Source organism: Melozone crissalis, unplaced genomic scaffold (genome assembly GCF_028551555.1).
Source record: "Melozone crissalis strain CALT ecotype California unplaced genomic scaffold, PUWL_Pcris_2 ptg000002l_1, whole genome shotgun sequence".
Lineage (NCBI taxonomy): Eukaryota > Metazoa > Chordata > Aves > Passeriformes > Passerellidae > Melozone > Melozone crissalis.
This window is the reverse complement of record NW_026535780.1, coordinates 21,321,382-21,347,437: the sequence shown is the minus strand read 5'-3', so window position 1 is coordinate 21,347,437 and position 26,056 is coordinate 21,321,382. Positions and strand designations below refer to the sequence as shown.

At 41.3% G+C, this 26,056-nt stretch overlaps 1 protein-coding gene across 1 annotated transcript in view; it reads right to left on the bottom strand.

Moving 5' to 3' along the window:
- Positions 1 to 24,197, bottom strand: part of CPQ (carboxypeptidase Q) — a 146,707-nt gene extending 122,510 nt beyond the window's left edge. Inside the window, exons 1-2 of the mRNA XM_054292136.1 lie at positions 24,185 to 24,197; positions 5,797 to 6,254 (exon numbers count right to left, since the gene is read on the bottom strand). Of these exons, the coding sequence (XP_054148111.1) occupies positions 5,797 to 6,223 (427 nt within the window). The 5' untranslated portion in view covers positions 6,224 to 6,254; positions 24,185 to 24,197. The remainder of the gene's footprint in view (positions 1 to 5,796; positions 6,255 to 24,184) is intronic.
- Between the last annotated feature and the right edge of the window lie 1,859 nt (positions 24,198 to 26,056).

Here is a 26,056-nt window from a genome sequence, read left to right as displayed (position 1 = left end):
ACTCAGTGACGCTGCAAAAAGACAAGACCAGAAAATTCATTTGTTTACCACTGGCAATCAACACAGTTCACCTGAACAGTGGTTAAAGTAGCAACTGGAACCCATGTTCTCCCCAGACAGCATCTCCATCTCAAAGCCATGCAGATACTTCTACCCTCTAAATCTTTGAAATGCTACTGCACTAACTTCTAGCCCCGATGCTGGGCCACTGAACACCACAGTGTCTGATGTCCTTCACAAATGTCACCTTCTACATGAAAAACAGAAGCATAATTACCACAGTACAAGCAGTGCTACTCTAAGTAATAATAAACAATTCAGGCGCGCAATACTGAGGGTCATGGTCTCAAGATGTCCATCAATAGCTCCTCACACATGAAAGAAGAGGAATCCAGTGAAGACAGGAGGGCTTTGCTGTGCACTGTGCTCTCATGCCTGTGACTCTCTCCAACCCCTGTTCTCAGCACTGAACCCCTCATCTAAGGGGTACCCAAGTCCCTTCAGAAGCATCTCTTCCAGGAGATCAGTGGTCATCCAAAATGCTGGCAACCTAAGGGTAAATCCTCTGATACACATTAAAAATAACTTTTTTATTGGCCTTTTGTTTATCTAGCTGAATTCCCTAATCCACTTCACCACTGAGATAAAGAAGAGGATGATCAACACTGGGGACAAAATGCATCAATGAGGACAGGAGCTAGACCACCTCTTTCAGCAGCATTCCTGGTTTAATAAAATGGTGGACCGACAGCAACAGCCCACACCAACAACTTCAAGACAACATGCATTATCCCCATTTTATACAGAACAGGCTGGAATTGCTTTCATATTATGTAATTGCAAAGCTCCTATCACCTATAAGAGCATAGCTGGAGCAAATGTTGACAGTTAAACAAAAAAAAAAAATCCCTTGAACACAAAAAATAGGAAAAAGTCTGCCAATGGATCATTTTCATATTTTTATTATTTCAGTTTTGCTGCAACCAACAGTATATAAAAACACAGAGACTGTTCCTTTTTTTTGAGGAGACATTTCAGGGCAGGCTGCTCTGAAGTTGGTTCTGCTTGTCAGTGTTTCTTTAAAATTAAAGGGCATGGTCACCCATCAGGGTAAAAAAAGTGCATTTTAAAACACATGCAAAAAAATGAACTCTTTGATACTTTATGGTCAAACATCTGCTAAACTACCACTTTCCTTCAATTATGGGATTCTCAAAGCAACAATTATATTTGGGAGATATAATCAGTACCACCAGAAATCAACACAGTCTCTCTCTCTATATATATATATCTATGTCTTGCCAATGTTGAAATACTGAAAATGAGACAAGGACATTGACTAAATATGGTAAACCCCCAGTTTTCCGGCTCCCAAAACCAAGCACTTTCTATCATTCAATCCTGTTTGCTACCTAGGAATCCATTTCTTCAAGGTGATGACTATTTTCAGCCCCTGCTGATTTCTGGAAATCCAGGTCACTCTCTTTTATGTTTCTTCTCTCCCTGTCACTAAAGCGGGCAGTGAAGTGACTCCCTCCGTGTAAAGAGATCAAAGGAAGTGAAAACTTTCTCTTTGACCCAGCACCTTCAAATCTTGGAATACACTTGGAGAGGGAGAATGTTGGAGGTTTTTCCTCTTCAATAGAAAAATCTAACCTTTTCTGTACTCTCCTTTTTTGCTGTGTAAATCAGATGGAATCTGGGAACTTGACATCTTGGCATATTTCCCAGTCATGAAGAAGAAAGTAGGATTTTATCCACAAGATCACAAGGTACTAAAAAGCCTCCTGCACATCATCCAACTGTTCTGTATCTGAGCCAAAGTGGGCAAATCTCAGAAAATCAAATAAATGAGAAAAGCTCTGTGCACATCCCAGTAGGGTTTCAATGCCATAGGCATGAGCTAGAAGACCTGCAGGAAGAGACACTCCTGGTGTCCTGGAGTCAATGGACTGGCTTGGACTTCATAGCTAAAAATACTGCTACTATTTAGGGCTCCCTGTTCCTGCCCTGAAGCATTGCAGATTTTTTCTACACTTCCATGGTGTATGCTGAAATGGAAAGTAACCAACCTCAGCATGTGCTCTAGCCATTGGGTTCCTCTTAGAAAACACTGGTTTGAATTTCCATGGACAGAAGGGAAATTAAACCCTGCATTTCCAACATCCAAAGCCAGGTGTCCTGGTTTAGGGCAAATTTGGGGGGAAACCTCTGAATGGGGTCCCTCTAGAAAGCAAATTCAAGTGGCCCCTCCCCCAACTGGTTCAGGAAAATATCTCCTTGGAGAAAAGTGGAAGATACTGTTTATTTAACAAGCAAAGTATTTACAAGCATAAAAAATGAATAATATTAAACAATAAAACCTCTCGATGTTCTGAAGAGATGGCAAATTGAGGAAAGTCCTTGTCATGGGTTGTAGCTCAGCTTGCTCAGTCTCTTATCAGTCCCTCCTGCACTGGAGAATGCTGTGTCCCAACCCCTGATGGGCCACAGGTGTGAGCTCCCAGGGTTTTTCTGGGTTTTCAATACAGAGCAGGTTTCAACAGTTTCAAGAAAAAGAAAAAACACTAAAAAAAAACCTAACTAAAAAGCAAAGAAGAGCTCTCACGTTGTCTCTCCGTGCTGCAGACAACACAGTCCGGGAGCAGGAATGCAGAGGAGTGAGTGCAGTTTCTGAAAACAAACTGTGCTCTTCTTTTCCCCCTTCTTCACTCTCAGAACCAGTCTTAAAGGTGCAGAACTCAATATCCAGCACAAACAGAACTGACAACTGGGGATACATCATCATAAAGCAACCCCAAGGACACCAGGTTTCTAACTGCCCTTAGGCTACGGCTATGGTAATGAAGAGCCCTCCTGAGCACCTGCTTGGGGTGCTGAGCTTCAGGAGGGGCTCTGAGAGAACCAAAGGACACCAAGTCCAGCACCAAGTTTTAAGCTTCTGCCAATGTCTCCTATTTTCTTAGCTTCTTGGGCCACAAGCCTGGGGCCAAATCATGGGAAGAGAGGAATACAGGACATAACTGAAAAGATGAAAAAGCAAGAAATGGTCTCCTGTACCTCCTGCTGGGATGGGGGAGTTAGCCCCTCTAATTTTAACCCCATTCAGAGACCTTAAAAGACAAGAAGTCCAACTCTGTCTCACAGGCATCAGTAGTGTCAAGGAAGGGATCTGTTTGGGCTGTACTGAGACAGTGGTTTGGAAACTGAGGGGTCTGGAACATACCCTGACAGGAACACTGGCTTAAAACAAGTAGTAACTATCAAGCTAACAGTTAAAAAACTTCAGCAATCATCTGCACATTCCACTTTAGAGGCAAATAATCATCATAGAGCCAACATCTGAAGGACAGCCTTCTGCCTTTAAAACATCCCTCTGCCAAAGCTCAGCATAGCAGCAGTAGATCTCCCTAGTATGATCCCATGTAACAACAGTACTGTAACAACAGGATAACTGGCATCAGGCATCTCATATTGAGTTGCATTATTTAGATTACAGGAAGAGTCATAGCCCCACAACTTCAAGCCTAGAACAAGATGTATCAGAACTGCTGATAATCCCTCAATTAGGGAAATTGTTCAACTATTTCTGATGCCATTTAAGGCAGCCTTCTATTCCTTTTTATTAAGAATAAGGCACCGCGACAATCCTCAGAAGTGATAATGCAGTGGTTTTAATAATAATAAACACATTTTTTTATTCCATGCTTGGTATGAGTGAGAGTTTTAGGACAGGTACTTTTCCCAACAGCATGCCTTTGATTCCCTTGCCTGCAGAGGCTGGTGATGAGCAGCTCTTATGAGACATTTCCATCAGCCAGGAGGATGGTCCAGTGATCAGAACAAGAGCCAAGTGCTCACCAGGGATCAGCTACCCCACACAACCTTCCCAAGCACAAAAAGCTGTCACAGTTTGCATACAGTGAGATGAGACCAGCAGAAATCAGAACAGGCACAAATGGTAGGAGAGTCAGAAGGTAAGTAATTTAATCAAAATTATTCCATGAAGTGTGAGAAATGTCCCAGTCTTTTGTGAGAGATCTCATTGCCATAAAGTCTTCTAGTACCAACACACATACCTCTTCAGAAACATGGCAGATCTCAGAGGAAAGTGAAATTGTGAGAAAGAATGATATGGGGGTTTTGAACCAGCACTGGATAATACAATCATAGCTTTCATGATACCGGATCTTTACAGATGAAAAAGAAGGACATAATTAGCCTGAGTATTTTTAACATGTAAATTCAGTATATCACAAAAAAAAAAAAGCAAACCTAGGAGTAAAACCAGGCAAGTGCAAATAACTACACAAGTAAGAAAGAGAAGTGAAAAACAGACTTCTCAGGATGCGAAGATGTTTGCCAAAATTAAATTGCAGGTTCTCTTTTCAGGTTCAGCAACACTTCCTAAACACCAAAAAAGACCTTTTAATTTTAGCTTACTTTTTAGGAAGCTTGGAATAAGACTGGAAAGAATACAAAATAAGTTGTAGGCTTAAAATTTGCTCTAAATTTTCTCCTATCAAAGCACTAAACCTTGCACATTTCATCGGACAAACAGATAATAATGGTTCTAGATGCTTTGCATTTTAGGCATGTGTTTACCTCAATATAACAGAACTGTCTTAGATAAAATTCACAGCAGCAGTTTTGCAAACCAAGTATAATTTATTCCAAGCATATCTTAAACTACTCAGTTTTATTTGTTGCATTTTGACGAGCTATATATTTTTTCTAAACCCAACAGTTTTATATGTTGTTTCATTTCAAACAGAAAGCTTGCTATCACAAAACTTTACAATTCATAAAAAAAATTATGAGTATCATGTTACCTTTTGTTTCCTAAACTGAATTTATTTTCTCATAAAGGAATACAAATGCTTTTGAAGTGGTCTAGGAATAAGTATATTGTTTTTTATGGAGAGCAGTCACAGAAGAAGGTTCTCATCTGGCCTTTACGTAACAATCCTCAAAGCCTCACATCAGTAAGTACAAATAGAGAATCTTATAAATCATTTTGTTTGTAGGCAATCTAATATTTTGGGGTTTAAAAGACCAGAATCTTGTTAAGTGCAGCTAATGGTTATTCTTGCTCCTGAGTGACATATCACACATGATCATCTAAAAGGCAACACACAGTTCAGTGACAGGAAAGTGACAAAGTGAGCATGTAAACCGTGTGAACAGTGAGTTCCAAGCTCAGCATGAGACAGGGGAAGGGAAGGGAAGGGAAGGGAAGGGAAGGGAAGGGAAGGGAAGGGAAGGGAAGGGAAGGGAAGGGAAGGGAAGGGAAGGGAAGGGAAGGGCACACAGATACCAACTGCTATGTTTAGTGAGGGGCTTGAACTCTCCAAGCTCACCTCCTTTTCCTGCTGCCTTGCTTTTCACAGGAGTGAAGGGCTGAGCCTGGCAAAATAGGGCACATGAAGAGAAGGAAAAATCATGTGTCAACTTGACACCCCATGGAGAACTTTCTTCCTACCAACCACAATGGAGGACCAGAATCTGTGCAAATGACGTTCAGCAGTGTTAAAAAAAAAAAAAAAGTATAAACTTAATGGAAAGTTCAGGAATCAACTCTAATTTTACAAGTCTGTTCAACCAGACTCTATTAACATAAACTGCACCAGCCACAACCATGTCATATAGAAAAGTCCTAGGAAAATAGCATCTTGTTTTGCAGAACTATTATAGCAAGAAGATAAGCACAGTTTGACCACTGAGAGAAGTTATCAGGGCTACAATACAGTTTCTCTTAAAAAGCAAGTCACATGTAATTCCAAAAGGAAGTGTTACCTTCTGGAGGAGTTGCAATACTGTTCCCAAGTCCCAAAATAGCAATGCTATGATTCCTTGGTTCCAGCATCACTGCAAACTCTTCTCCTCTTTCCCAGTGTGGTACTTTCACAGGCTCTAGATGCACATTTTCCAGCCCATCTTTCTGCAGGGCACTGAACATATATTTGATGGCTGCCTCTAAGTTTTTTGAACCACTGAGTCTAGGTCCTATGGTGTCAGCAAAAACTGCTAATCTTTCATAGGATCTGTTCTGAGCCTTTCCATGAACAGCAAGATCAATAATAGCCTTAGCAATATCAGTATAGCCAGCTATCTCATTTTTAATGTCTTCAAATGACTTCAGGGAACTTCCATCTCTTCTCAAAGATTTCCCAGCATACTGGTGTAATAAATTCATGAGAAATATTAAGAATAAGTGCTTCATTTTTTTCTCTTTCTTCTTTTCCACAGATGGCCTGTTGGAGCGGAAAAAATAATAAAAAAAAGAAAGTTAAAAAAACCATACGCCTATCAGCAATACTTTTAGTTATTTGGATTGGCAGACAGAAATGAAATGAAAAGAAATTAGTTTATCATGAAAATGCTTTGATCAGAACTAGCAGAAAAGTAAACTCAATTTGAAGACAGAGTTATTGAAAGCAAATGAAAAAGATATTTAGACCACTGGACACAAACTTTGTGGTCTTTAGAAATATTCTTGGAATGCTGCATCTCTTTAGATAAACACATTCTTCAAAGCATCAAAACCCAGGGCTGCTCCCATGCAGGAGGAGTTTTGCATCTCCTTTCTGTTAGGAGCAGGACTTTTCAGAAGTGTCAAATCAAATGCCTTTACACAAAACATCCAGACAAAAACTTTTCTTATACCATTCATGAATAAAAGTTCTTCCTGATCTCCATCTTAATAATCAGAAAAGTACTTTCTATTGTACTAAAAAGATTTAAGCTTTAGCTCCAATGCCTCCAGTGACCTGGTTTTGGCTAGGATAGAGATCATTTTCTGCTTAGTAAGTGATACAGTGCTCTGGTCTGATTCAGCATGAGAATAACACTGATAACACACTGATGTTTTGGTTGTTGCTAAGCAGTGCTTACCCTAAATCAAGGACTTTCCAGTGTCTCATGCTCTGTGAATGAGGAGCTGCACAAGAAGCTGGGAGGGAGCACAGCCAGGACAACTGACCTACACTGACCAAAGGGATATTCCATACCAAGTTGAGTACACAAACTGGGGGAGTTGACTGGAAGGGCCTGATCACTTCTCAGGGAAAGGCTGGGCATTGGTCAGCAGGTGGTAAGCAATTGGACTGTGCATCACTTGTTTTTCTTGGGCTTTTTTATTTTTTTATTATTATAATCATTATTATTATAACACTTTACTTCTTTTCATCTACTTAACTGTTCTTACCTAACTTCTTCTAACTTCTGGAAGCTTCCTACCATGTCTGGCAGAGCCAATGGTTGATGGCTCTGAAGACAGACATGCTGCTGGCCAAAACTGGGCCAATGAGAGAGGTTGGTAACACCTCTGTGATGACATACTTGAGAAGAAAATCCAAACAAAATCACAGTTTTTTTGCTCCTAATCAGAGAAGGAATGAGGGATGCAGAGATCCACCCACAGGCCATGGGGAACCATGAGGGATGCAGAGATCCACCCACAGCGCATGGGGATCCATGGGGTATGCAGAGATCCACCCACAGTCCCTGGGGATCCATGGGGGATGCAGAGACCACCCACAGCCCATGAGGGTCCATGAGGGATGCACAGATCCACCCATAGCCCATGGGGATCCATGGGGGATGCAGAGATCCACCCACAGCCCGTGGGGATCCATGGGGGATGCACAGATCCACCCACGGTCCCTGGGGATCCATGAGGGCATGCACAGATCCACCCACAGCCCGTGGGGATCCATGGGGGATGCACAGATCCACCCACAGCCCGTGGGGATCCATGGGGGATGCAGAGATCCACCCACAGCCTGTGGGGATCCATGGGGGATGCAGAGATCCACCCACAGCCTGTGGGGATCCATGGGGGATGCAGAGATCCACCCACAGCCCGTGGGAATCCACAGGGCATGCAGAGATCCACCCACAGCCCATGGGGATCCATGGGGGATGCAGAGATCCACCCACAGCCCGTGGGGATCCAGGGGGGATGCACAGATCCACCCACAGCCCATGGGGATCCATGGGGGATGCAGAGATCCACCCACAGCCCGTGGGGATCCATGGGGGATGCAGAGATCCACCCACAGCCCGTGGGGAGGTGCCCATGCTGGAGCTGGTGGATCCCTGGAGGAGGCTGTGATCCAGTGGGTGCTCTGGTGGAGAGAGCAGGCCCCCGCTCCAGGCTGGAGCAGCCTGTTCATGGAGGACAGCACCCCATGGAAAGAGACCCACACACCACAGCAGTTTTGGGAGGGCTGTGTGCCTGTGGGAGGGACTCACAGTGCAGCAGGTGTGGTTTGGCTGCTGCTCATGGGAGTGCACCCACACTGGAGAAGTTCACAGAGAGCTGTCTCCTGTGGGAGGGACCCCACAGCCTCACAGGGGAAGGACTCTTCTCCCCAAGCAAGAGAAGAAAATCTCAGTGATGAACTGACCAAAACCCCCATGCCCTGTCTCCCTGTGCTGTCTGTGGGAAGGAGCAACCCAAACATTTATGGGAGCTTCTGATCAGCTCCCAAAAAGGGGGGGATAATCCATCAGGCATGCACCCATAAGACGCCATCTGAAACAGCCACCAGGCATGCACCCATAGGATGCCATGTGAAACACTGGCTGTGCAATGCAGAAATAAAACACAGAAAGAGTCAGAATACTAACCACATTTCTAGGTTCCATAAATCACCAGAATTCAGAAACAAATAAACTAAAACACCCCAATGCCCACAAAAAAACCTCACGCAATCATTCTGGAGTCACCAAGCCTAGATCATATGACAACCAATACAAACTGCCAGCCTTTCATAGACCTTTGTGGGTCTTTTCATAAACAGCAATTTAAACAATAGCTTTAGCAATAGAGGAATGCTAAGGTATTCTCCTTAACTATTCAAATGTCCCCTAAGCTTGAGATCAAGGAAGTAAATAAGTTATTCACAGTGAAGCATCGTTTTTGTAAAATGACAAAAAATCATCATTGATTTTATCTCTGAACGATAAATCTATCACAGAGATTTCTCTGAGACAGACAAGGCAAAGGTCTTATACAACCAGGAGCAGAAGACTTGGGTTATGTCAGGACACTGCCTGAGAACTGCAAAATGCCTTTTATAGTCTGAGTTACTGTTTATTTGTGGTTATACTACACAGAGAGTATTGGTGTATTTTTATTGCTATGCTCTGCACTTTCTTCATGTACTTTCCCTTAGCCAGTTAATTACATGCTCTTAGACATCCTCCTCTAGAGACATCAGTCATTTTCTCAGGATGACCATGCTTGTTCCCTGATTTTTGTGAAGTTCATCATGCACAAAGAAGCCAGCATAAAAAATGGATAAGTGCTGACTGGAGTAACACAATTCTGTAGAGTGAGTTTCAAAAACCTAATGTCTGGGGGTCTGTTTGTTTAAGAGTTTGCAAAATCTATCAGAAAAGGCAGACACACTTAGCTGTTACGCAGAAGGCACAGAGGGATTATCAAAATAGCACTGGCCACCTCAAAGGGCCCCCAGCTACCAACTTCATGCATTTTTTTTCAATGGACAGATGCGACTGCAGTTATCACATTTCCCTTAAATAAGACATGTTCTCTTTATTCTTCCTAGCCTCATTCAAAACCAGCATCCACACTCCAAAGACTGCCCCAGAGGACTTGCATTTAAGAGATATACTTCCAGGAATTTCCCACTCAACACTGAGAACAGATATGTTCCCACAACTTTTGTGGATGCAACACTTCTGTGTTGCACAGCATTTCACTGCCTCCAATGCATTGTAAGAGGAACATAACTAATTCAAACCCTGGTCAAGAACAAAAAAAAAGGAATGTAATTTATTGTGCTTTCCTTGAATACTCCAGCATAATCTGTTCAAAAGCAGCTATCTGAAATATTTCCCTGCTGGGTAAAATAACATCATACTCAGACTGCAATACAGAATCACTCCACTGCTAGTCCAGGGAAAGAATTACACATCTGTTTTCCCAGTCTCTGCAACTTTATCACCCCAGTGAATCATCTAGCAAAGGAGATTACTTATTTTTCCACATCTAACTAGTTAAGACTCAGCAAATGAACCTCACAGTGCAAGCTGAATGAATAAAAAATAACAGGGCAATCAAAATTGTTCAATGTGTTTTATTGTCCATGAAGCAGAAAGAGAGCATCCAGCCATAGCAGTACCTGGATCCATACAGAAAGAAGGAAATGCTCTGAATACAGTTCACAGGAAGAGATATTTTTCCCTGCAAAATACTAGCAGAACATTTAAAAGGGAAAATGTGGAGTGAGGAAGACCAAGTAGCACTTAAACAAACTGTACATTTATAAATCCATGGGGCCTCACGGGTTGCACCCACAAACACTGAGAGCTGGTATCATTGTGAGGCCACCCTTGTTACCTCACTCCTATCTTTGAGAAGGGCAAGAAATAAAATGAGCTACAATAAGAACTACAGACCAGTCAGCCTCACATCAAGCTCTGGCAAGCGGACAGGAGAAAAATCCTGAAAATTACTTCCACACATATGAAGGACAAGAAGGTGACTCAGAATAGTTAGCATGGTTTTACAAAGGGGAAATTGCGTAATGAAAGTGATGCCCATCTAGGACAAAATTGCTGGCTTGGTAGATGAGGACAGAGCAGTGGATTTGTTTCCCTTTTACATTAGTAAGGCAGTTGACAGTCTCCATAAAAGTCTCAGGGAAGCTGATGAAGTATAGGCTGGATGAGCAGTGAGGTGGCTTCCAATGATGGGAAGTTGGGAGGAGTGGCTGTGTAGATGGTTGTGTGAAGAGGCAGGCAGGAACCTTACAAATTCAACAAGTGCTGCATCTGGGGAAGACTAACCCCCATGCACTAAGACAGGCTGGGCATACCCAGCTGGAAAGGAGTTGGCAGAGGATGAGTCCAAAACCTCATGTTGGCAAAGACCAGAGCCTGATGGGCTGCACATCAGGAGTGTTGCCAGCAGGCAGAGGGATGTGATCTTTTCCTCTAGTCAGCATTAGAGAAGCCAGACCTGGATTATTTCTTCATTCCTGGGCTTCCCAGTATGTGAAATGATGAGAGAGATGTGGACATGCTGGAGAGTGCAACAAAGGGCCACAGAGATGATTAAGGGACTGGAGTATCCAGTATCCCTATTAGCAGAGGCTGAGAAAGCTTTAACTGTTCAGTCTAGAGAAGAAAATATTATTTTCTTCTCCAGAAGGAGAGGGAGGGATTAATCAGCAGATAGAAACACCTGGTGGGAGGGAACAAAGAAGACAGAGCCAGGCTCTTTCCAGTGGTGCCCACCAAGAGAACAAGAGTCAATGGAAACAAACTGAAATATATTAAATTACACCAAAGGCACCTTTTTTTTTTTCTTTTTTTTTTTAAGTGAGGGTAGTCAAACACTGGAAGAGTTGGCCAAAGGGATGGTGTAGAAGTGTCCATACAGGGACATTTGCAAACCTCTCTAGGCATGGAATGTCATGGTTGTCTAGGGCCTGGACAACCTGCTTCAGCTGACCCTGCTTAAAAAGGCACTCTGGCCTAGAGCTCAAAAGATATCTTTCAAACTAGATGTGTAATTTGGAATATGAAAGGAGAGCAGAGACACAAGCTGAAAGGGTCTTAAAAAATCAAGGGAGAAAAGTTCTAAGTATGTGGAAGAAAAAGATAAACTGAAGGCAGAAAACAAGTCTTTTCCAGCTCAAATTAGTATGAAAGAATGAAATGCACAAAACAATACAATGCAGGTAGTGCAGAGGGTGTCAGAAGATACATTTATTAGTAGTTACTTTAAGGATACTTCCACTTATTGTGTGGCCAACTTGTCTGTACCTAACTGCTGTCTTTGATGCTAAAATGCAAGCTCATTGGGATTTTCATCTTTCAATGGTGCCCTTTTATACAAGAAGGGCACATCCAAACTTTAATCAGGCGAACTGGCATTTCTACCATCAAAAATATTACAATATAAATTACTTAAATATTACAGATGGAAAAGAATAAAAGGAAGAGGAAAAAAGACTCTCTCAGATGAGAGATTGATTACTATCTGATTGATTACTGTCTACAGCAATCAGATAACAGAAAGTGGAGCAGAGGGCATAAAAATAGGATAAACAAAGCTAGAGCACAGCTTCTTCTCCAGTGTGGCAAGGTTTTCCCAAAATCCCAGTTGAAAATACAGACAAAAGGGTACAGAGAGTTCACAAAAGTCATGGTTACGGGAAATGAGGAATGAAAACAATAAATTGAGGCTATTAACCACTTAATTGCTAGAGATCTGCAGAGTATCTATCAGTTTCCTCACAACCATTTGATTTTCCTTCAGGGATTGGAGGAAATCTTGAAATCACACAGTGGTTTTGATGACATGAGAATAGACTGAAAAGCCCCAGGGTAACAAACTAACATGCTGCAGAGTGATGTCTGATATATTTAATAGCACTGGAAAAAAGTTTGTTGTGACAGCTGTGGAGTAGGATGGCTGGGAGGCTAGGTGAACTTGCAAAACGAGGCGGAGATTTCTGCCTAAAAATAAAGTCATAGAGTTCTTCCATCACTTATAAAGATAAGGAGGAGGGGTGGATGGGAGGTGGGGGAAATAGAAGCTTTATGATCTTGAAGAGTGAAGCAGAAAAGCAGACATTCCTCAAAGACTGCTTTTTCAGAATTGTCATAATTCCTCATCTGGGAACATTTAATCAGTTGGAAAATGTTGGGCTGGGGAACACACACAGTTGTAAATATCATTTACATTACAAAGCCCTTAAAATTAGCCTTTTGAATCATAAAACTAAGGTAAAGAAGAGTAGAACACAACAAGGATATAAGGTTTTAGATTTGGACCACAAAGTCTAAAACATCAAAGGAAACACCTGAGCTGTTACTTTTACCAACTTCAGAACTATTTTGATTTTCTACAATTGAAGATACACCCGTGACCTATGACCATATAGGCTCTAGTAGTGATACTGACTTATGTAGACATAATAGGAAGTGAAAAGTTTTAAGAACTCCATAAAGATTAAGACTGAGAAAATCCAAACATTCCAAGAGACACTGCAGCCAGAGTTCCCCATTTGGCAGAAGTTCATACCTTATTTATAGTCAGTATGGGGGAAGTACTACAGTCTAACATAGAAAGGAAGCAGCAAAAGGAGCCACTCCTCCCTCTTTCCTCACCTCCAAGCCTCAGAATAGTAACAGGCTACCTTGATATATTCTTATTCCATAGCTGCTGTTGAAATGGATGGCAATAATCCTGAAGAATCACACCATAATCCATGTGCTGGATACTGTATCCAGCATACTTTATCCAAATTCTGTATCAGCAAAACCACAGAAATGATCAGCCAGCTACTTCTCTAAGTGGTGTGGTCCAGACAAAAATTAAGTTAAGAATAACAAAAAAAACCCCCACAAGCACTGAACAATGCCTTAGCCACACAACAGCTGATATTATTCTTCTTAATAAGCATGGCAAATATAGTTCTCACAAGGGAGTACATTATCTTTTCAGAGGCAAAAGATAGGAATTCAGTGGGATTTTTAAATGAGAATTGAAGAGAAATACTTAATGAATGGAAGGCAGTTAGGAAACAATGAAACCAAAATACAGTGTTGTTCATATTACATTAAATGTCAAAATATATAGCTAAAGCCAACTGATAATGTTGAGAGACAATTGAGGGGAGGGGGAGGGAATGATTTTGGACAAATAAATCAACACATACAAGAATAGGGCCACAATTATCTGGTATTTTTATGTGCAACTTCGTTCAAATCCATTATTGCCCTAGCGTAAAAAGCAAGACAGGTATCTTGTACCATTTCACAAAATTCCTAAACTACTGAGACACAAACTCTTCAGAATTGCATATTTTTGTGTCAGCCTTTTCTACAGGTAAGAAGGGCTCCCTTTTTAAGGAAGCAACATAACCAGAGAAATCTTCTCTCACAACATCTTCAGTACTTAAGCTTAAACTTCGTCCACCCAAAATTCTAAACTAAGTTTCTTTTTGAAGACATGTTCAACAAGACATCTTCCATCCTGTATTAAGTTAAATCATTCCCACAAATCAGATGTTAAATATTTTTCTTCTGAGTTTTTATTGAAAAACTATCAGACTGCATCCAGCCAAATGATGAAACCTATCTCCCTACCAGGAGGAAGCCTATGACAGAAGGTATGAGCCATCAGCAAATGATCAATCCACACCTCTGGATAGCAAGAGCTGCTAAAATTGATGGACAGACATTGTATAGGAGCAAAGTTCTATTAGTGACATTGTATAGGACCAAGTTCTGTTAGTGACAGTCAGTACAGGGCTGTTGCTGACAAAGGCTGGTCTGCCACTCCTGTGAAAGCCAAAAGGAATCCCACTGCCATGCATCTGGCACTTGCAGGTACTTCCTGATGTGCCTCCAAGCAGCATTCCAGCAGAAGGCTGTTCAGTCCTACAGAACACGTGTGTGCTCTAGATTTTGGCCAGAAAATCTAAATACTTTGAGTTTCTCCTTCCAACAATTAAATCTCAGTTTTAAAGACAACTACAGATTACACTACTCAGGGTCAGGACATTTGCCAAAATGAATCACCAAATTAAGCAACCTTTGTTACTAATTACGTAATGTGTAACAGGAGGGCAACAGACCAACTTTTCTACTGAATTTTAACAAAAATTGCACCAGATGTTTGCAGCTACACATATATTATATACCACCTCAGAATTAGAAACTTTGAAGTTAAATTCTTTGCATTTTCATATATGACAAGAATAATATGCCTCTACAACCACACATCTACAAAGCACTTTTTGCTTTGCATGTGGAACAAAATCCTTCATTTTAAGTCAGCAGGTTCAGAGAAAAGTTATGCGCATTAAACACCTTAAAGAAAAAGACCAAAAAAGGGCAATACCAACATTTTCAAAAGTATCCAACCATTTTAGCTACTTTACTCCATACATCTACGGTCCCAGTGTAAAACTATAAGTAGCACAATAATTTCAAATTAAGTCAATAATCAAATTAAGTCAATAAGCAATGCTGAATATAAGATATCTGAGAATATTAATAAACAAAACTTCCAGATTAAAATAACTGCAACTGCTGAATATTTCATTTGTCATATTTTTTCATACAGTCTTTCTCTACAGTCACAAGAAAAGGTAAGTTCCTCAACTGCTACAGTAAAAAGCAATAAAGTGGTTTAGTGAAGCTGAGAAGTCGGGTCTACATATTGCTACATTTGTTAAGAACTTTTATTTTAGTCTTTCCCCTCCTTACTGTAGGATACACCCAATGAACCTTCCCTTTCCAAAACAACAAAAATTTGTAAATGCAACTATACAAAAAAGTGAAGGATCAAGAATTTCTCATTACAATTGACAGAAAAATTATCTTTATGAGGCACATACTTCTTTACTTATATTAGGGGTGGGAAAAGATATTCATTTCTATGAAATATATTATGAAGTATGTCATTTGTGATTTCATCATGTTCACTAGAGCATAATACTGGTACTCAAATATCACATTGTATTCCAACATATCAGCATTAGAAACAAGTGGCTACAGTTCAGTGGCAATGTACAACTGGGGCCACCATCCAACTGCAGAATGCAATGAAATGTAAGGAAAAAAAAAGAAAGAGAAAAAATCTTAAAAAGCTTGAATGTAACAGACTGCTGGCAAGATAAATACACTTTACTTAAAGAGCTTGAGAGAAATCTGGGTTTTGGCCAATTTTGAGAAATAAATTAGCAAAACCAGACCTCTTTCTGATGTGGAAGAAAGCTCCAGCACCACTTTTTCATCAAAGCTACTCTCCAGTGCAGCACACTTTTGATCATGAAGCACTACACTTACCATGCATAAGGCAGATCTGATTCTGTATTTAACTTCTAATTACTTTTTACTACCATTTAAAAGACAGAAATTGTCAAACCATTTTGCTATTGCAGGATAAAAAAGCCAGCTAGGACAACAGACATATATCACTATTAATTTATTTTTAATTTTTAAACATTTTTTATTGTGAGCAATGTTTAACACAGCCCTGTCATCAGGGTCCCCCGTGCTACTCACTGCACAGACATGGTGACAGAAACATGCCTTACAACTACAGACAAAAAGAACCAACAATTGGAAGAGGAGGGACCCAGAAGTGACACCTCCAAGTGCTTCAGCTGCCACAGGAAAGACATTAGCATAACCACTCAGCCCCTTTCTACTGACACTACCAAGAGCAGATAACCAAAAGCTTGCTGCACTGAAGCAAATGGTCACATTACAAAATGTCAACTGGCAATCAAAGTGAAAAAAGAAAAACAAACAACAAACCACCAACAAAAATCCCAAGCAACCACCTCCCCCAAAATATACCACAGAGTAAACACACTAATTATAAAGAGATGACAGTGACAGAATGTGATCAACCCTCTCTACAAATGTTAAGACATCTCCCTGACTTTACATTTGATTCTGATACTGCACCTGGACAATAATACTCAGAGATTAGATTATGTCACGAAATTATGGGAGAAAACAAAACAGACAGGAGTTTTTTCCTAGATCTTAAATACTTCTGCACAATTCAGATTGCATAAGGCAAAGCAAACACAGAGGTGTCAGCTGCCAAACTCCAAAGTACCTGCCTCTGAGAAAACCAACCCATCAGCACTGACAAGAACACACGAGGCTGCTCAGGTAAGTGACTGCACCTGAGCTCAGGAAGCACACAGGGACTTCAGCTAGAGTTCAGAGAGCCCACAGCTTCACTTCCATTCCCCCACCGCTCCTCCTATCCTTCTGCTATTCCAGGGGACAGCCACAGACTCCTCCTGGCTTTGCTGGACAAGTTATGCCTGGTACACAACAAAAAGTGAAACTACTTTGACAGTCTTTAAATTGATATTTATATACAGTTCTACCAAAATTAGCAGAGAGCTCAGGGAATTAAGATATCTCTGGCTTTGGTTCTTCCTCCACAATAGCCTTCTGCAAGCAAAAGCTTTGGGAATGTGGCCTTAAACTGTTTCTAGACACAAGACCAACCATTGAGGAGACAAAAGCTTGAAGAAACAAAGCACTTGGAGCAGTCTACCTGATTTAGCTATAAATGTTGGTTTTGAAACCCACACAATTGTTCAGTCATAACTACATCCAATTCAGAGGGCTTTATCCACAGCAAGAAAAAAAAACCAAAAAACTAGCAAACATTTGAGACTCTGACTGTTATTAGTGTGAGTTAAAAATGACACCTCTGCATCCTTCAGTAAATCCAGATGTTGCAAATGTCAGTTTGTTGATTAATTAAAAGCAATTCCAAGTTAAAATGGAGCCGGTAGTGGAGGATCATGTACACTTGGTTTCGATTTTATTGAAAATACACAGCATATACATCAGCTTGCAAGCAGAGGCAATTGGTGAAAATAAAGTTCACATGAAGTTACTAATGCTCCTTCATTGAAAAGCACCTTTGACTTCTTCATAAAGTGCTGATCCTTTCAGGATGATGATTTCACCACATGTGACTACACTTATGTTTTGGTTCTACTCCTCTATGACAACTTCCCAGTTATTCCCTGAAACACATCTGATGGCAACAATAACCCTACACCCCTTAACCCATGTTTACTGACAAGTCATATCTGTTGAGCACAAAGTACTTAAATGTAAACACCTGGAGAGCAAGCAAGGTCAGCAAGAAGCTTACATTTCTCAAATTTACCATCCTATTTAATTCCTAGATTAAGGCCTTTTTAAAAGCAGTGGCGTTTTGCTTTCAGAAAAGCAGCTGAGTTTACACAGTTGCCCACAGTTGCAGTGATGCTTGCAGCAAACAGCCCAGTTGTTATTACATCACAGCTGAAAATGTTTTCCAGGAAAAATAGCTGACTTTCATCCTTCCTATGTCATTTGTCTGTAGGCACAGCCAATGTAAGACAGTATGTTTTATTTTGGTCATTTTGGGAGGTAACATTAACTAATTTTTATTTATCCAGTATGCATCTGGTTTTTTTCTGTTTAGAGTTCACATACTGATAAGCTCCCAACAGTTATTTTTATTTAAGATTCTTCAAAGGAACTTTGCTATGCTCCCATTCCTATCTTCAACTGCTCAACTGCTCTTGTTCTGGATTTTCAGGAAAGTCACAACAGAGTGATAGAACAGTTTGGGTTGGAAGACATGTTCAAGGTCAGTCCAACCGCCCTGCAACAAGCAGGGTCAGCTTCAACTAGATCAGGCTGCTCAGAGCCCAACCCAACCTGACCTTGACTGTCCTCAGGAATGGGGGCATCTACCACCTCTCTGGACAACCTGTGCTAGAGTTCACCACCCTCAGTATAAAAAATGTCTCCTTTATTTCTAGTCAAACTCAACTCTCTTTTACTTTAAAACCATTACCCCTTTTTCTATCACAAGATGCCCTGTAAAAAAGTCTCTCTCCGTATTTCTTCTAAGCCTCTTTCATTGCCAGATTTGCTTGAACAGTTGCTGTACAACTACCAAAGAGCCCAGCACAATCCATCTGTATTGGATACATTGCATTTGGCTATGCCAGGTCTTCTAACAACTGTAGGGTACACCAGAGAACACTGCAAAACAAAATATATCTGCTGACTTGGATGGCATTGGTTGCTGGAGACAAGCACCATCTGCCCTCATTCACTTACTCTCTGAAGCCACAGAGACATTCCTGCTCACTACCACTCCTTCTGCAAGACCTCTCTTTAGCTGTAAGACCTAAATCCAAAATGAAGCATAAATCAGAGACTCTACCTGCTGGAGCAGTGTATATTAAAATCAGTGTATGTGTATCTTACCAGCCTGGACTGAGTGGGACACAGATTTGGATTTGGATTTTCAAGTACATCTAGGTCCCAGCTACAATCGTTCTGCCCTTCAAAGTGGCATTCACTTACACCAGAACCTTGTTCATCGGATCAGCAGCTGAGAACCAACCCATAAATAGCATTTTTCCTTTGTTTGTAGAAATTAAATGAGCATTAGTACTGGGAGGTTACTGCCAAAGAGAAAATAAAGATGTACCACTCAAGGGAAGGCTGCACTGCAGAAGTCCCTGTGCTCTGAGGAGCAGACAGCTCTGCTCTTTCACAGCCACCTGGCTGACCAAAGGCCACTTGGGTGCCTGGGGTGGAAAACTCTGCAGCAGCTGCAGGTAAAATGCACAAGGACAGTAATCCAGAGCCTACACAGAATTTTCCAAGCCTATTCCTGAGACTTTTTTCAACTGAAAACCCTCTAGAGATTCCTAACTCAACAGCTATTTCAAGACAACCAAAGTGAACAATTAAAACCAAGTTGACTTTGTTTTCCTTCTTGAGTATCTCACAATGCATTGCTGAAGCAGAAATTGTCTGCTCTGTGTATTTTTCAACAGCACTGAACAGATTATCTGAGATTAGTATTGCACTTGTCTGCTTTACCTAGTTGTCATAGGAAAAAATATTAATAGAAAAAATATTAATAACTGCATATAATTACGCAGTAATATACAGAATCATTCTTAAAGATTGATCATATGGTCAATCTCAAAGAAATTAGTAGCTTACAATTCTTTCTGCTTCCAAAACAATAAAGATTTTCATTAAACTGAAACTCCAAGAAGTGTTTCATAGTCTGCCACAAAAGAGGACCTGTGTTTTGTACAGGAGAACATGACCAGAGAGAAAACTAGATCAGCCTTGTGATTCAGAACAGTATAAACCAACAGAATCAGAAAAACTAATCTCAAAACGTGTGCAGAGTAGAAGGGGAAACCAATTAAGACAAATCAAATTTAAGTTCTGGTTGGCAAATGTTACAGATAAAATGGTGGATGCTTTCCCAATGGAGACTATGGGCTCAGATTATATCAGACCTCCAGAAATAAGATTCCTTTCTCAAATTACTATTGACACATGCATAATATTATATAAGCACCTTTTCTTGGGGCGACTTGAAACATAAAATTCCTTTGGACTCACTTGCTTTAAGTAAATTCATAGTCAAGTGCCTCCTCTGGGAAAAAAAAAAAAAACGCACAGTGTATCAATGTACATGTGGCAGATGAAAGCTAGAAAAATTCAGGGAGGACAGAAGAGTGGTCTCATTCCCTTTCATACAGTGTATTCAAACAGAAAATGTAATTTCACAACACTGAAGTAAAAGATCAGTCACCTTAACCAGCAACTTGAGAAAAAGAAAGAAAGAAGAAAACCCAAACACATAGAGAACAACAGATTTAAACCCAGAACTGTTTTCTAATATCAGTCCTAAACCAGGCTTTAAAAGGGTGACAACAATTCTCAGTTGATAAGTCTGTGGGGTCAGAAACCAGGTTTGGGCAAATCCTGAGCCTGTAGAAACTCTCACTGTTGTACTGAATGCAAGATGGTCACTCAGGAAAGTTTAAAATAATCTTAGTTGTTTATAACTCCTATGATGCAAGGAATGTCTCTGATAGGTGACCTGAGATTAACCTCCTCTTACTCTAACACAATGATCATTGATTTAAAATTTATCTTAGAGAATTGAGATAAATTTGACTGATACATTTTCTTTTTTAAAACGGCATTAGTATTCTCCTAAAGTCAGGTTGTAAGATCACAAGTCTTTTGCCATACCTCTGATTGCAGTGTGTAGTACAATAAAACACTTTGCCAAAATACATAAATTCTTAGAGATGTATTTTAATCTACATGTCTATTCATTAGACACTTCCATCAAGTCTCTCTTGGCAGCAACAGCACCAAAGGGATTTCTACATTTTTCTCTCAACTGTGTAGAAAATTAATAGAAGAGGCCTTAGTTAGACCTAAAGAGTCTGATAAAATATTACTAATACCAGTACAGAAAAAAAGGAAAGAATCCAAATGAGCCAGGTGTCTGAATATTCTCCATTAAATAAAAAAATAAGTAGGTAGGTAGGTAGGTAGGTAGGTAGATAGACAGACAGATTAAAAGCAAACCTCCCACCATTGGTCCATTCTCTCTATCTCAATATCAGAAATCAAGTCTCTTGTAAGACCAAGGTACCCAGATTACCATTTTTTAAAAAAGGCTAATATTCTTTACAGGCTAACAAGGTTAACATTTTTCTCAAGCTCACATACAGTTTTCTCTTGTACTGTAAAACTGAAACAAAAAAGAGCAAAGCATTCTTCGAAGATTCTGGCAAAAATACTGACTTAATTGAATAATTGGCATTTAAGAGATTACAAATCTGAGCTAAAACTTCACTACTGCCATCACAGTGAAAATGTAAGTGACTTGGGGTCAGCTGAAGAAAGAATTTACATTTATTTCACTACTTTGAGATTACTGCAGACATTTGGTAACAAAAAAGTGAAAGATTACTGCAATGCAGTTTTTGACAGATAGTATTTTCTGTCGAGACAGAACAGAAAGAACTGTAGAGCTTCAAGATTGTAATCGTTTTGTACATTTCTACCCACAAAGTGCTTCTTTAGGCAAAATATTTCACCCCTGCAGCTGCTACCTCTTAGATGTACTGCCACCCTTCATCTTCATCCCCCCACAATCGGGAAGAAAGGAAGAAATGACAAGGCAAAGTTTTCAACCTTAAAACAAGAAAGTTTTATACAATATAACAGGAATAGATAAAAGAATCCCATGTGCATTATGAGTTTCTGCAATTATATCAAGATATTATAAGTTGCTTCCTTTCTCAAATCAGCATTAAAGACATGCAGGCATTTGCAAAATCGTGTTATAAAACAAATACAGATTTATATGAGCTTTTGCTAACAGATGTCTCCCAACAGGGGTCAATGACAGGTTGTTCTTCCCCAGCCCAGATTTGCAATCTGTTCTTATCTGATTCAGCATCTTATTGTTTTGCTGTTCAAAAGAATTATATGTATTTTAAACACCAAGAAACAAGATCAGGTAAGACAAAGGCTTTGTATGAATCTCTAAATCTGTGGTGGCTTTGATCCAAGTTTATCTGCACAGCCTTCATCTGAAAGACAGAAGTTGGGGTAAAGTAAAACTGATTGCAAGGATAGATGCTATTCAACCTAGGGAGGATATGTCTAAGGGAATTAGACAAAATTTACAAGGAAAAAATCGATGTAAGAACTCTCATGCACATGGCAGGCTTTGTGGAGATTCTTTGAGCAAATAAGAGTTTGAGATTTTATTAAAATCAATAATCCAACAGAAGGAGCAGCAGACGAGACTGGAAGGTGATTTTCAGAACTGACAGGTAAGCATGAGAAAGACTTCTAATAAAAGCTTTCATCCCTGCAAAAAATTAACCAGAACAAAATCAAGGCCAGCTTTTGTCACCCTAACTTAAATCTTGAAAATTTTCACAGGCTAAAACAGAGAGATACAGATAGATGAAGATACAAGCAGTTATTCCATTTCCACACAGGAAGTCTGCTCTACAGCCAAGCCAAATATTGCTTTGTAAGAAGAAACACTCGCATGCTCCCCTTTAATCAACAGATTACAACACTCCTACAACAGTTCTAGAGAACTATCTCCACAAACAATTAGTAAAAACTAGTAAAACAAAAAATTAGTAAAAACTAATCTAATTTTGAACAGAGTGAAAACAACAGACAGGCAAAATTTTGAAATTAGGGCTCAATAACAAGACATTAGGATTTTAGGTGCCTTTGTGCATGGCATTGTCTAAACAGGCACTTTTGGTGCTCATGCAGCACTTAATAAAGTCAAGTCCTCAAAATATTGCAGATTGGAGGAAAAAACAAGTAATTAATACACAAATTGAATTCTTATGCTTGTATCTTGAATTTGTTCTTTTGTAGTTTTGAGCACATGTACAACTTGGCACACTACATTCAAAAGGTTCCATTGCATCTAATGCTTCCTTAGTAAAATCTAATTCAGCCCACAGAACTTGTATCTTTTTCATGTTTCTTGGTATATTTTTAAATATTTTTATATATTATTTTCACAATATTTATATACTTTTGGTCAGTGACTGCTGTCAACTTTGCTCACTTCAGGATCATGGCAGAGCATCATGCTTTACCTAACACTGACAATGCATCCCCCAAGCACGGTGTGACTGCCAACTTTGAGTACATATTTGTTTTTAAATTAAGAGGAACAAGTGGGTGAGCAAGGATTTTGTTTCACAGAATCACAAAATCAATTAGGCTGGAAAAGATCTGAGATCTTTGAGTACAATCTCTGACCAAACATCACATCAACTAGACCCTGGCACAAAGTGCCACGTCCAGTCTTTCCTTAAACCGGGGATGGTGATTCCACCACTTCCTGGGCAGTCCATTCCAATGTTTAATCACTCTTTCTGTGACATTCCTCCCAATGTCCAACTTAAAACTCCCCTGACACAGTTTAGGCTATGTTCACTTGTCCTGTTGCTTGTTACATGGGAAACAAGACTGACCCCCATGTGGCCACAATCTCCTTTCAGGTAGTTGTAGAGAATGATAAGGTCCCCAAGAGCCTTCTTTTCTCCATGCTGGACACCTCCAGCTCCCTCAGCTGCTCCTCACGGGACTTGTGCTCCAGCCCCTTCTCCAGCTCCGCTGCCCTTCTCCGGACATTCTCCAGCCCCTCCATGTTTTTCTTGTACTGAGGGGCCCAGAAGTGGACTGGACACTGATGTACCCCTAACCAGAGTCCCGGGGGACAATCCCTGCCCTGCTCCTGCTGGTCACACTTGCTGATACACGCCAGGATGCCATTGGCATCCTTGGCCCGCTGGGCTCACTGCTAGCTCACGTTCAGCCAGCTGTCGACAAGCACCTCCAGATCTTTTTCTGCTGTGTCACCAATGGATCCACGCTCCTGAAGTACGACCTAGTCACCCCTGCAGCAAAGGGCGAGCAGCAGACACAGCGAGGCGGGGCCGAGCCGCGCTACCAGGCTGGGGGCTCCGGCCCGCCGAGCTGGGGCAGGGCCCGCAGCACCGGAGCTGCGGCCCAGCGGGCGAAGGCCCCATTGCGGGGTGGGGAAAGGCAGCACACGCTGCAGGGCTCGAACGCAGGACAAGGAGCTGGGGGTGAGCCCGGCCGGGCCCGGGAATGGCGGCGAGGTGCTCCTTCTCCGGAGCAGAAGCCTCCCGAAAAAGCGCTGCAGCCCGGCGGAGGAGCGCCGGCAGCCCGGGGAAACGCCTAGTGCGGCGGCGAGGGGGAGGAGGAAAAGGAGGAGGATGAGGCAGAGGGCAGAGCAAACACGCACCTTCCCCGTGCAGATCGGGCGGCGGCTCCGGCACAGCCCTGAGCCCCGGGCGGCTGCGGACGGGGAAGGCGGAGCCGCCGCGGGCTGGGAGGGCCCGGCCGCCGCCCAGGAGCCGCCGCTGTCCCCGGCCCTGGCGCCTCGCAGCCCGCCCCGAGGCCAGGCGGGCCCGGCCCGACCCGGCCGCTGCCGCCCAGCCCCGGGGCCCTGAAAAACATCATCCGTCACCAGCGGGCCTTGCCGGGGACTGAGACCTTCCGTGCGAGGGGCTGTGGGGGTGGTGAGGCGTTGGACGAAGCTGCTTCCCAAAGAAGTTGCGGATGCCCCATCCCTGGAAATATTCAGCGCCAGGTGGGATGGGGCGCTGGGCAACATGATCTACTGGAAGGTGTCCTTACCCATGGCAGGAGATTGGAATGAGACAGTTTTTGAGATCTCTTCTAACCCAAACTATTCTGTGATGCTGTGATGATTCTATGATTGTACTTTTACAGGGAATGTGTGATATTGGTGCAAGGGCACATGGAAAATGGATGAAGCATGAGGAGCCTTTCCTGCTGGCTGCACAGTGGCCGCATCCTTCTGAGTATTTGAAAGCATGGCAGTTCTTGATTCGTTGACGTTTTCCAGCTGTCTGAGAGCCTTTCCTGCTGCCTTCACGCTCCTGGGAACTGTGGCAGGGCTCCTGCTCCTCAGATGGTGGCCGCCTGCAGAAGTAACATTGTACTCATTTAAATAAAGGTGTGTTTATAAAACACTTAGGTAAATGAGTGCAATTTCTTCTGTAGATAAGATCTTAAAATACAAACATGGGTCTTAATCTGCAAACACTTGAATTAAAGCTCTCATTTTATTCTGTTTAAGTCAATGGCACTACCCAGGTGCTTAGAGGTAAGGGTTTTTAGGATCAAAGCCCTTGGTGCATTTCCAAAAAGCTGCTGTAGTAGGAAGACATTGAAGAATTTCCCTCTAATATTCACCACCGTATTCCAATATTAATGAACTTTCTGCCTCAGTGAAATGACTGTTACACTAATGAGCTTCATGGGTGTGTACCTTGAGGAGGGGTTTGAAACACATTATTATAAGATAATGGCCGATCCTGCCAACCTGACTCCACCTCTGTATTTGAGGTGACTCATTTGTATTTTTTCACTTGTATTTTTCAGTACAGCATCTGAACAGTATGTTTTTGCAGCTAGAACTTTGTGCTCTGCAATACAGATCAGGGAGCACGCTGGTGGGATGAAACAACATATTTCTCAAACTGCCACAGTCCTTAAGAGTCCTATTCCATTGAGGGTAACAGAACAACTGCTTCAACAAAAATATTACACAAGGAAAAGGCTGTCAGATATTTTCCTGTCTGGCTCCTTCTTAGCTGCACATTCTGGATATTCTTTATATGTAGTACCCTATAAGCTGTAAGTATCCATCTAGTACTGTACCTCTGGAATGAAATTATACAGTGATTAATGTGATAAATATGTCACTGAAAGTCATGCAAGAAAATATTCTATCCTCAAAGTTTGGCTGTTACACCCACAACACCTTGAAGTTAACTACCAATGTACAGCCTTCCTTTTCAGTTTCAGCAAGAGAACATAGGATGTGCCTTCATGAACAAGTTCATGTAAAACTGTTTTTGCAGTATATAAAGTATATAAATCAATTCATGAGAGTGATTTCTTTTCACTTGCTCCCCTAGCAATTAAATCACTTCACCCAACTGGTTTCTCATTATTTTTTCTTAATTAGCTTCCTTTGTTAATCCTTCTATACCAAGAAGATGAGAGCCAGGCCATCTTTTTTTTCTCCTTCATCAAATAGTCAGAAGGATAGAGATATCTTGGTGTAGCTGTCATTAATCCCAGG